This window comes from Argiope bruennichi, chromosome 11, assembly GCF_947563725.1.
Source record: "Argiope bruennichi chromosome 11, qqArgBrue1.1, whole genome shotgun sequence".
NCBI lineage: Eukaryota > Metazoa > Arthropoda > Arachnida > Araneae > Araneidae > Argiope > Argiope bruennichi.
This window is the reverse complement of record NC_079161.1, coordinates 11,561,930-11,574,483: the sequence shown is the minus strand read 5'-3', so window position 1 is coordinate 11,574,483 and position 12,554 is coordinate 11,561,930. Positions and strand designations below refer to the sequence as shown.

At 30.9% G+C, this 12,554-nt stretch overlaps 1 protein-coding gene across 2 annotated transcripts in view; it reads right to left on the bottom strand.

Annotated features, from left to right (window-relative positions):
- Positions 1-12,554, bottom strand: part of LOC129957571 (uncharacterized) — a 356,141-nt gene that overhangs the window by 85,559 nt on the left and 258,028 nt on the right. The window contains exon 1 of one of the 2 annotated variants that reach the window (XM_056069935.1): positions 6,156-6,475. The exons of the other annotated variant lie outside the window; for it this stretch is intronic. Coding sequence (XP_055925910.1) covers positions 6,156-6,206 — 51 coding nt within the window. The 5' untranslated portion in view covers positions 6,207-6,475. Of the gene's footprint in view, positions 1-6,155; positions 6,476-12,554 lie in introns of those variants that run through there. 2 annotated transcript variants of the gene reach the window in all.

The following is a 12,554-nucleotide window of genomic DNA, read 5'->3' as shown; positions in this document are numbered from 1 at the left end:
TTTTTACATCAAATTTGTAGATTTCTATGAAATTTTGAGCCAAATCTATTCAGAGGAGGTCCGTCTGTCGGGCTGCTCGGAAATAAATTAACACGGTAACTGCAAATCAAAGAGAGACAGACGGAAAAAATTCAGTACACAGGTTGAACATCTTTAATGTAGGCACCTAAAAAATGTTAAGCCAAATCCAATAAAGGATTGGGCGTCTATCTGTCTATACCTTCAGAAGAATGTAAACATGATAATTCAAAAAATGCAATGACTTAAATACATTCAATTTCTTATGTAATTATGTGGCTACAGTTGATGGTATGGTATTTTGAGATTTATGCCATATATGGCTATACTGCGTATATGGCTATAGTACGTACGTATAGTATAGTATAGTACGCAGTATATATATATACGCAGTATATACATATATACTGCGTATATGGCTATACTGCGTATACTGCCATATATGGCTTTATGAATATATGGCTATACCAAGAGCTAAATATGGCTATACTGCGCCAAACAAATGTGGCTACACTTGAAGTTCTGTGTCAAGGTTTGAAATTGTGGTTACATTCAGTTGGGATAAAACGTGTCAAAAATGCAAATTCTCTTTTATTAGAGAATATGCGAAAAAGGTTTGAGCAGACCCTTCCCGCTGGTTGTGTATGAAATATTGCAAAGAATATGTTTCAATTAAAGTTACATTCGAAGCATATTCTTTGTTAAAAATACTTCATTGAAAATCTTCACTAAAATTCATTTACATCAGCTGTAACATTTGAATCTCCTGGAAACGTTTTTCCGAAAAGGAACTGCACTGATACGAAAAGAACAAACAACGTGCCGATAACCATAAAAATGCCTCTCCAGACATTGTTTTTCAGACGCAGACCCGATACTTTTTGCCGTCACCCGGTTACTTAATTACCGTAGCAAATGCTCTGTTCCACTTGTCGCGCTAGTTTCCGTTTCTGTTCGGTTACAGCGGTTCTTTTTTAGCTCATCCCGGTTCAGAAACGATTCGAGCGTGTGCGCACGCGATGGTTGCGATACGTTTCGATTTTTAAAGCGTTTCGTCGAGGTCTTTAAATTTATAATTAGGTTTTACTAAATTCAGAATTGCTGCTAAAACCAGCGGGAGGGGTTCATTTAGAACTTTATCGCATACTTACTAATAAAATGTCCTTTCATGACAATGACATACAATAGTTAAGAAATATTAACTTTTGGCGTGAATTTAACATTATTACTGAATCTATCATGTCATCCTCCGAAAATCGAATTTGTGTTTTAGACCCATTTTAATAAGTATATATTACATGCCTCTGATTCCTTCTTTGATTCTTCTACAGTTACAATACATGTGTATTCAGAAGGATTTTTATTAAAGAATTTAAAAATTTTTAATATGGGTCAATTATTTAAACGTTGGGATTCTTAAGATGTTTGCATATTTTCTTTATTAATATTATTTGACATTATAAACCAATCATTGCTCTAAAATTGTCATGGAATTAAAACCAGACTTAGTTAATGTTATTACAATGTATGGTTAAATTAATAAGGTTATCACATTTTAGTCTAGGATATGGCATGTTTTTTTGTTCATATGTCGTTCTGATGCGAACCATTAAATGACATACTAAAGAGGTTTCACTATATTACTAGATAAAAACTACGTATGAAAGGTTTAATTACATTTAATAGAATGCAATCTTTTATCGCAGGGATCCCGAAAGCACTGATAAATTGATTGTACTGATAAAAATGGACACCTTGCATCAAAATATATAGAAATTCCGCCGGTTCTACTGATCAATAATTCTCTTACACTGATCAGTTTTGATGTCTAGACAGTTCGGCATGGCTAGATGACTCCGATTTATTGAAAAGTCAGCAGATTTTTCCGAATAAGATTATGTCTGGATCGCCTTGGGCTTAAATTGGGAGTTGTTGTTGTATGGTTTATTGGCGCAAGAGCCATTTTTGGCTATACTGCGCCAAGCTTACGGTAAAATCAAAACAGACATTTAAACCAAAACGATTTTAAAAGTTAGTGTAAGTAATTAAAACTCCATAAAAATGTCGATACAAATATTATAAAACTATTTTAAGGAAAGACAATGATTAATGTAAATGCAAAATAATGATGCAATGAAGACTTATTTTACAAAAAATGAAACCCAGACGAAAAAGGTGTTAAATACAGTTGATGAAGCGTATAGCTCTTAAAAGTTTAAAAATATTTGGATGGTATTTCTCACCCACCAGGTCTTGCAAGTTAAGAGAAGACGAGTTGAAAAAATTATGAGGATGGGCATTAAAATCAGAACATTCAATTAAAATATGTTTCACACTAAAAGCAATATGACAAGTGGGACAAATTGGCACCCTTTCACCCAAGATGAGATGACGATGAGTAAAGCGGGTGTGTCCTATACGGAGGCGAGTCATTTAAATTGGGAGACAACTATAGAAAGAACAATTTTCAAGCAAGGATGAATTAAAAAAAATGAAGGCATACAGCACGAGGATAATGGTGATGAACAGGAGGTAGAACAGAAATCACTATCAGCTCATTAAAACCCTTCGAGCCTTACAAAGATACTGAAGGAATCTTTTCTGGACATTATTCATGTGAAAGGTTTATCCAATGTATTAATAAGCCAGTATTCTCGATAATTTTTTTAAATAAAAAAAAAGGAAATATATATAAAATATTTTCCAATCCTAAGCGTTATAATGAATTTGTTTCTAATTAAAACGAATGAATAATGCAGATGTGCTGTTTAGTTCTGTTTTTTCTGTGGTCCTTGTATGCTTACAGAATTGCGTTCGACTAGGATTGGTCCTTGTGCAATAAAAAGAAAAACAGTCAATCAACTTATAGAAATGTATAAATTTTAAGATCTTTCGGATGCATTGATCATTCGGGGATAGTAATTACTTTGGCTTGAACAAAAAGTAGCGGGCAATACAGCGGCCTCCACGATATACAGATTGCGAAATTTCATTATAAATGGAAAAAATCCCTACTGTAAACACTCTGTAAAACTATACTCACACCTACTATAAAAATACTCTGCCTCTTCGCTATAAAACTATGGACCTTGGCTAAGGCCGCAAATATTTTACATACTCTAGTGCACAATAATTATGAAATGAGGAACTTTGATATGAATCTAACATTTATATCGAATCTATCGCGCGAATATGCATTTTGAACACCTTTTTGCTGACCGAATGAAGTCAAAATTAGATATAATTACAAAGTAGTATACTGCATTTCATTGATTTAAATCATTCGGTTTATGAGTTGCAGCACTTACATGTATGCTAAAGTACAAAATGACAAATGTTCAATCTTTTGATAACTCGTTCAAATTTTGATAAGAATCCATATTTGAGATACTAAACTTGTATACCAAATCTTTACTTTTCAGTTCTGCGCATTTTGGAAATATCAAATTCTTCTGCAGTCGAACAGCCAGTTAAGGCTTCCTGAGAATGGATTTCGTTCAAAATTCGATAGAACAGATACAAATTTGGTCGTGAGTACATATACCAAATTTCATCTGTCTAGTTAAAAGCTTTTTTGAGTTGTCGTGATCACAGAATGATCTAACGTAAAAAATGTATTCTTCGAATTCAGGGAAGTCTGAAAGGTAGAAATTCGTCAAATTCTCGAATTCAATTTTTTTTAAATGATTATAATTTTTTTATACTTTGCATGCGACAAAGTAGAAAGGAAAATGTGAGTTTTGATACTTTATAAGATAGATAATTTTACTCAGAACTATCAAATTTGGTATAGCATTCTTTAGAGAGTGAGAATATGCATCAAAAAATGGGTTTTTAAAATTTTTTTAATTAAAAATTAAGCGAGATACTGGAGTGTTTTCCGCAATAACTCCCGAACATGTTGCCCCAAACTGATTACTACAGCACTTTAAAATTTAAAATACGGTCATAATGATACGATATTGTCAAGAAAATTATTTTCTATTTAATATTCAATAATTTATTTTATTTTTCGCAATAAAATTTTAAAAAATGCCATCAAATAATTAATCGCAAAATTTTTTATAATTTTTCAAAGCCAAAGGAGAAAGATTTTTTAAAATAAATTCATTGTGTTTTACATGAGAAATTAGAAAGTGAAGTTACAATAACTAGAAAGTTTATACGAACTGGAAGTTATATTTCTAATAGCACTATAATGTCATAAGACTTGACTCCATTAAGATAGGTATATAAATACTGAATAGAATAAATTTAAGGTCATAAAAAGAAAAGGGCTAATGTCTGTCACCATTTGATAATTAAAAAAGGTTTCTTGAAATAATCATGTCCAACAATTATTGCACAATAGATTTATGTGAATTTAAATACTATTACCAGCCAATCAGCTGGATGTCAATTTTGCTAGTATTAAACCTAATAATTATTTATTAAAAAATTGGAATTTTTTTTAAAAAAAATATTTGACAAATAAAGTCAAAATTATATTTGAGTATAACCAAAATTTTAAAGCTTTTGATTTCACCATGTTGAAAGAGGAAAATAAGGAACCAAAATAAAGAGGAAGAACCGCTTCCTTAAGTTGCAAAATCTTTCGGCTGCCAATGAAATTAAAAAAAAAAATCTATTTCTCAAAATACTTAATCAGTGGACCTTTTATTTAGTTAAATTAATATCAAGATTTCTTTTGAAAGAGTAATAGACATAATTCAGAAGTTATTCAACAAAAATAAATCTCTTTATGAATTTTCTTAGCATTCATCTATTAAATTCTCCAAAAACTATAAAATTACGCTTGAAAGGAAATAAGAAATATTATTTTCTTTCAAATTAAATCTATTTATGATTTGTATTTATTAGAGTTTAGCTTTAAATTATTTATTATATTTACATTGGCTAAATTTATTAACTTATATAAAATGTATATTGTGTGTAATTAATGCTACAACTTCCATTTGTGAAATTTTTACAGTAAGAAACAAAAATAAAATTTTCACTATTCATGTTATTATTGACAAAAAGATGTGAAAATAGGAAAAACAGAATATTTTTATATTAAATCGATACTTAATTACATTTTTACAACTATTTGACAAATGTAAATAATTGATGTAAGAAATTTAAAAGTTAACCAAATATTGTGACCTGTAAATATTGTGCACAAATTTCGATGGATTTTTCCGTATTGCAATTTTTTTTTTTTTGTAGTTACTTTCGTCGAAACTATTTCATGCAAAATTAAATTAAAAAAAAAAAAAACTTTCTTTCCTTATACCGTTTCTATATTTGATACCACGTGGTTTTCAAAACTGAAGAATGCATTCTTATAAAGGGAAATCTATATCAAATATATCAATTGCTGTTATTTAGTTGGACTCACTCAAGATTTTATAATATAAATTTGAAATGTGTCATATTAAAGTATTTAAAAATTACAAAACAAGTTATTTTAAAGACTTAGAAAAAGTCAAGTTTCGATATAATATTAGCCGATTAAACTGTCCAGCATCGAAATTCGTAACACTAATGCTAAACATTAAACAAGAAACGCAAATGAATTATTTTAATTCAGTTGTCGGATTGCGCTTCATAAAGCTTCCGAAATTCTATAAATATTCAAAAATATTAACATTTCCCAGCATTTAATGAATACTATACTTTACAAACATACGAAAATAAGGTATTTTATAATTTCTATTTTAAGGTATTCTATCGTAATAAAGGATAAATTTGTAGAATTGATACCTTAAAATATTTTTGGAATCGATTTATTTAAGAAAAGCAAATCTTTTAACGTATTAAACAAAATCAATAATGACTTGATACATTAGTTAACAAATCAAGGCATTCATAATGCAGGTTTAAAAATGAAGCATTTTTTTCCCTTTATTTTATCGAAAAATTTGGTAGGAATTTGGAGATAACTCTATTTTCCACGGCATTGGGAAAGGTTTAGAAAAAATTACGACATCTATTTAATAATTTTCTAAAGCAGTTTGATAAAAATTGATTTCGAATAAATCAATGATAGATTAATGAAAACCAGGAACAAATAATTATATAAAATTTATGTTCTATTTAATATAGTGAAATAATAGTTCTACAAACTAAAAAAAAAAAAAAAAATTCTGACTTACCCCTAAATTAATTCGATGCATGATATTGAAATACGCACACAATGATTTCATATTTTTTCACATTGGAAATCTGTTATTTAATTTCATTTTTCACATTACTTTAAAAAAAAAAAAAAGAACATGCAGCAACAACTTAACAAAATCGTTTGCTTAAAACCAAAGCGAATGCACATCAATTTTGGCCGGTATTCTGTATCCACCATTTGAACACAAACTCATAGTATTTGTAAACAAACGACGCAACAACTGTTCGACGCCGATCCCGCCACTCGGAAGAAATTCGTCTGCGCCCACCTGTTCTTTCTTTTTACACTAATTGAAGTCCGAATGGATGTCGCTTTCTCAATTCTGGTTTGTAATCGAGGTTGGCAGGAACACCTGTTTCTCGCCAATCTTATAAGTGAAACGGCCGCCAAAATCTCGGAGTGCCTTTCCATTAAGGAGAACGTCGTGCCCTATAAAATTTCTACCACAAACCTGTTTTTCATTTTTCATTTCAGATGCAAGTCTGAGAGGTAGCCTTAAAAACGAGTGTGCGATGGCGAATTATGTAAACATGATAATGTTATTTAAAAGGGAAGAGAATCCAAGAGATTTATTGGATATAAATTTTCAATTTTTTTCCCTCAACAATATATTTTAATCTTATTGACTGTTTTTTGAACAGTCAATAAGGAATGAGTAGGTAAAATATTTTTATTGCACATGCTGTCTAAAAAGATTCATTTAAAGTATTTATTACTAAATTTGTTTTGCTTTTGGCATGAAATTAATTCTTTTATAGCTTTGCATCGTCAGATAAAATTAAAATTGTTTGGTTGGTTGATTTGATTTTATTGGCGCAAGAGCCATGTTTGGCTATACTGCGCCAAACATATGGTAGATAAACAAGATCAAGGTGCTATAACGCATGGTGGAATAAGGGATTAAAATCTAAAATCACTTTGCAATTTTGCATACTCAATTCTGAGCTTGTTAAAGCCAATTGCATACTCAATATAGCTTGTTAAAGCCAATTAAAAAAACTATTGAAAATAAGTGCAAGTTGTAAAATATTAAGATGCCAAAAAATGTCAAAAATCTCAAGTAAAATTTTTTTGATCTGCAAAGGGTTAGATATTGAGTAAAACGAGTATGTCCTGAACGGAGAGGAATCAGTTTGACATCCATCTCACTAACAGGTAAAACAGTCCACAAAACAATGTCTTTTTTTTTTTTTAACATGTAATGTAATTTATTATGGATCTGCAGATCCCATGCCTTTTGCCAGAGAGAAAAAATATATTTGTTTATGCACCTTTTAATGTCATAAAACGGAAGTCCCAAGTTCAAAACCGCCGTAGCAGATCTTGCTGCTGAATCGACCTTTTCCTTTCCTGAAATGCCGACATGACTCGGAACCCAACAGAAAGTGATTTGAAATCCTTCATTCTTTAGCAGACAAAACCGTCAAAAGATGCGAACTCGAGATTTTTACGGATCTCTACATTTCCCGAGTTCCAAAAAATACATTTCTGTCTGTTTGTGAACACACGAATTTAAAAAATTATTGATCTAGACAGCTGAAATTTGGAGAATGGTTTTTCACCAAATTTGGTTGGTTGTATTTTATTGGCTCAGGAGCCATGTTTTGACTAAGCTGCGCCAGTCAAATGTTCACCAAATTTGGAGATTTCTGCCAAAATTTTTAGCATAATCCGTTCAAAAAAATCTGTGTGTCTGCCAATTAAGTTAAAACGATACTTAAAAAACTAAGAAACCTAGATGGGTGAAATTCGGTATACGTCTATAGGGTAGTCCTCTATCAAATCTTCAGCTAAATTCAACAAAGGGGTGACTATCTGTCCATATATACTTTCAGAAACATTATTTATATCAAATTTGATGCGTGATTTTGTGGCTACATGTTAGTTCTGTACGAAATTTTTGTTTCCAACGGCCAGGGAAAACACGTCTAAAATAGAAATTCGAGTTTCGGATATTATTAACCGCATGCTAGGGATTAATCGCCAAATAACTCGCCAAGTATCACACGATAGATTCAGTAACGGTGTTAAATTTTGGCTAGTGGTCAACATTTCATTACTATTGTACGCCATTACCAAGCAAGGCGTTCTCTGGGACGCGAAAAAGTTTTAGGAAGACCATTTCGACTGATTTAAGTTATTGTGTTCACAAACAAACCGGCAAACATAGTACCAAAGATGTGTTTTTCAGATTAAAGAAGATTCGAAGCATGCAGATAATCATTTTTAGCGATGACGAATTTTCTCTGTATATACTAAATGTAAGAGAAAATTAAAGATAACATCAATCACCCTGTTAATCTAATCTCAATATTATCTAACCTTTTTACTTTCTAAGCAAGCGGGTTATTTCATTACATAATACCGGTTTATTTATTGGAGCGACAGGGAATGAAATTTTCAATTAGCAAGGGGTAAGCTCATAATTTTAAAATCTCTTCTTAATGAAAGCCGATATCTCTCGCAAGCATCAAATGAAAATGCGAAATCATAATGCATATTAAAGAGAGCTTTTCTGTAGCGTCTTAAGTAATAATAGGGAATGCAATTTTAATTTATGGACATTGAGAGTTGCATATGTTTATCGTTAAAATCGAAAACCTTTGTTAATTCATTCGAATAATTCATTGAAAATTGGGTTTGGGAATCCAATTCGATACACTGTGTGAAAAATTTCATCTCACGAATGAATCGTCCGAAAATTTATTATTAAAATATGTTAATTAAATAAAATGAAATTTCGAAAGCAATTTGCCTAAAGAAATCTAAACTACTTCACAGATTTGTTCACTATTTTGCTCACAGGCTTATGACGCATAAAAGAAGATCTGAGTGAAGGTTTGGAAACGATTCATTCAATAGCTGTATTTAAATTAATTATAAAATAGACTTCGAAATAAGGGAAAGATTATATAACCTGGAATTTTGAAATTATATACACTGAAGGAAATAGTACAGATACAAGCCGTTTTCGGTGATCCATTATATGCCTGCCATGCTAATAACATATAGTGATATCGATTTATTTTGATGAAATACCTTTTATGAAAATAAAGGAAAAAAAATAATTTAAATTGAATATACACGATAAATATAGAATGTCCTGATTGGTCAGTTATGCTTAAAAAATGAATAAATAATTGGAAATAAATTCTTTGTGTCAAAATTTTATTTTGTACTTTTCTCTGAAATAAGCGTTGAGGCAATAAATGACCTTTGATGACAAATCTAGGTGTCATAAACTTTCAAATGAAATAAAAATTTGGGAGATCTCCGAAGTGGTTGTGATAGTTTTTTTCGTACAGAGTATGTAGAGTACAGAAGTATTGCACTTGAGATTTCGCTCGAGAATAAGAGGTGGGGAAGACAGGTGGCCATTGATGACGTATTTAGGGATCATTAATTTTCATATGAAATAAAAATTGTTGGAATTCATACAGGAATTATGGTCAAGGCTTTCGCCATTAGAGAATGTACAGTGAAGTAATGGCTTTTCCAGAAACATGTGGGTTTTCATGAAAATTCCATGTTAGCTAATTAACCATTTAAAGGGCCATTTTTTTTCTAGTCATATTATGTTAAAATATTTTTAGGCTTGAAATTAAGAATTGAAAATAAGAAAAGGGATTCATTTTGCTTATTGGATAAATTTAATTTGATTCATTAATTAATTTGGTTAATTAATAATTAAGTAACAAATCAAGACAAGTCATTTTGTGTGAGATAAAGAACTGAAGCATTTAAGTTTCTGTCTTTCTAAAAAAATTTGTCAGAACTTATGTCAACTTACATAATTTCATACAAAGATTAATAAATTTTCTGGGAAGCATACTTCCCACGGCCCTAGAAAGGGTTAAATTATAAAAATTAAACATTTTTTTAAAATTTTGTCAGAAATTATAAGCATAATAATAAGCTGTTTGCTGATTCGAAGGATGGGTCACAGAGTTCTTGAACTCAAAGTTCTTAACCTCCGGATATATAATATGGATACTGACATGACACTGAAATACTTGACAAGTGGTTATGCATTATGAAGGTAACTAGCAGTTACATTAAGCAGAAAAATAATTATTAATAATAATTTGTGAGAGAGAGGGGAAAAAAGTTCAGAATTTTAAATAAGAAATTTTCGTTAAAATCTGTCCAGAGTCCAGTCGGCGTGGTAAAGAAAAAATTAGACTTTGTACATGGATAAGGCAACAGGGTTTATTGACATTTTTTTGGGATCATGGGGTTGCATAGGTTAATTTACTTAATAGTTTTGCTGTCGTTTCTGTTCGATTTGTCAAAGAATCCTGTTGGTAATTTTTTTAAGGAAGTCTTTAATGCAGCAAGGCTGAGATCGTTCAAAATGCCGTTATTTCTAACGAACCACGGCATGTTGTTTGTTGAACTGCTACATAATAATGAACTAAAATGATCATGAAATCGCATTAAAAAGTAGTTATGTGTAATTATATAATAAGATTAAAGTGAGTATTTATCTCATTTTGAAGCAGGATTCGACAGTACATCTTATTAGCATATCGATTTGAGGATTACTTGAAAGACGCAATAAATAAGGTTTTATTGTATTTGAAGGTTTATTTCATTCATTGGAGTGTCAAAACTTTTGGAAACAGTTTTGCCTAATTCCGATGAAAAACCTTACAACAGCTGTTTTCGCATTGATAGAGATCTGCAGTTTGTATACATACAAATGCCTTATGGTATCACTATCATATGATTTTAATTTGTTATACAGGTTGTTTTTAAAGACATGGGGCAAGTTTTAAAATAAATACAACATACAGAAACATTACATCTGCACTGCACACTTCATCTGATGCTTTATATGAGCTTTACATTTTCCTTTCCTTGATTCACTGGTAAAGAGTGATAAATTGGGTGCTCTAAATATAGTACAATTTTTAGAAAACTTAAAAGCAGACTCGCTTTTATCATCATTAAAAAATTTATCTTCGCACATACACGGTCACAAGATTAATAACCACGACCATTTTTTAGCTTGTACCCTCTCTTTGCATCTGTGCATTCTCTTATAGAAAAAATACCCTTTCAATTACAACTCTTTAAACACTGTTTAATTCTTATGTAAATTTAAATCTTTTTCCATTCTTTTTTATGCAATCTACCATGCAAATGGCCTCCAATGATAGCAATGTAATGAAGCGTTTTTAGAACTGTGAGAAAATGTGTTTCTCTAGAGAGCTGGTAGCGCAAGTGACACCCTGTTTTCGTTTTCGGGATGGCATCCACCCCTGCAGGTCACAGCTGGGGTCGGCGGTTTCACCCTCCGATGCATACTATTGACCTCAATGATGCCGAGGAGAAATTGAGAAAGGAGTCCGTTGGGTTTTTAAAACGCATCAACAATGGGTTGGAATGCGAGGGTTGTCTTGCATAATTCGGTCCTTGCAGAATTGTTTTGCTAGAAACAGTTTAGGAGGAGAAAAATAAAAAAAAAAACCTGTTCGAGGTTTCTAGAATAAAAATTCAGGATTTGTTTGATTGATTGGATTTCTATTTCTTTAGAATATATTCTTAGCTTTTTTTATGCTTTAATGATTGTAAATTTTTTAGTAGGGGGATGGACAGTTTTTTTATTTTATTGTATATGAAAAATCATTGTAATTGATAAAAAAAAAATATGTCATTGAGAGTACTACGAATTACTTTTTCGTATACGAAAGAAAGTATTGTAATCGTCAAAAAATTCGAATTGAAGATTTTGATGAACTTCCAGACTCCTTGTTTGTTTGACGTTTCAGACCTCCTTGTTTGTCTGTGACAAAAGTAATTCAAAAACGTTTTCAGCCAGAGGAATGAAATTTGGCATACGATCTTTAAATTTCATTTTATTATATGATAAATTCCTTATTAATCCTTTAACAGTCTAAAAAGTAAATAATCTAGGCGAACAAGCAGATCGTCAAAGGCAGCTAGTATGCTAAAATGCGAAACTAAATCAGCCTGTTTATCAGAAGAGAAGTTAGGTTTATGAAGTTTAATGGCACAAGAGCCTATCTTGGCTAAACTGCGCCATACATATTCAGCAGAAGAAAGATTTCATAATGCTTACTTACTTTGGACCTCAAAATGCCTTGATCTGCCACTGGAAAAATATTTTAAATTCAATCAACCTATAAATTATGAAACTAAAATTTCAGTAACAGAAAAAAAAAATTGAGAATCCGTCGAAAAGTAGTTCGAATTTGCGTCAATTTTTTTTTTCATTGAACAATCATGCATATTATTCAGTTCATGTGTGCCCATTAAAAATGCAATAAAAAATAAAATAAAATGAGCAATGACATTAATATGGTCACCCTGAAATGAAACTGACGTATGTATCATGTTTCGTACACAT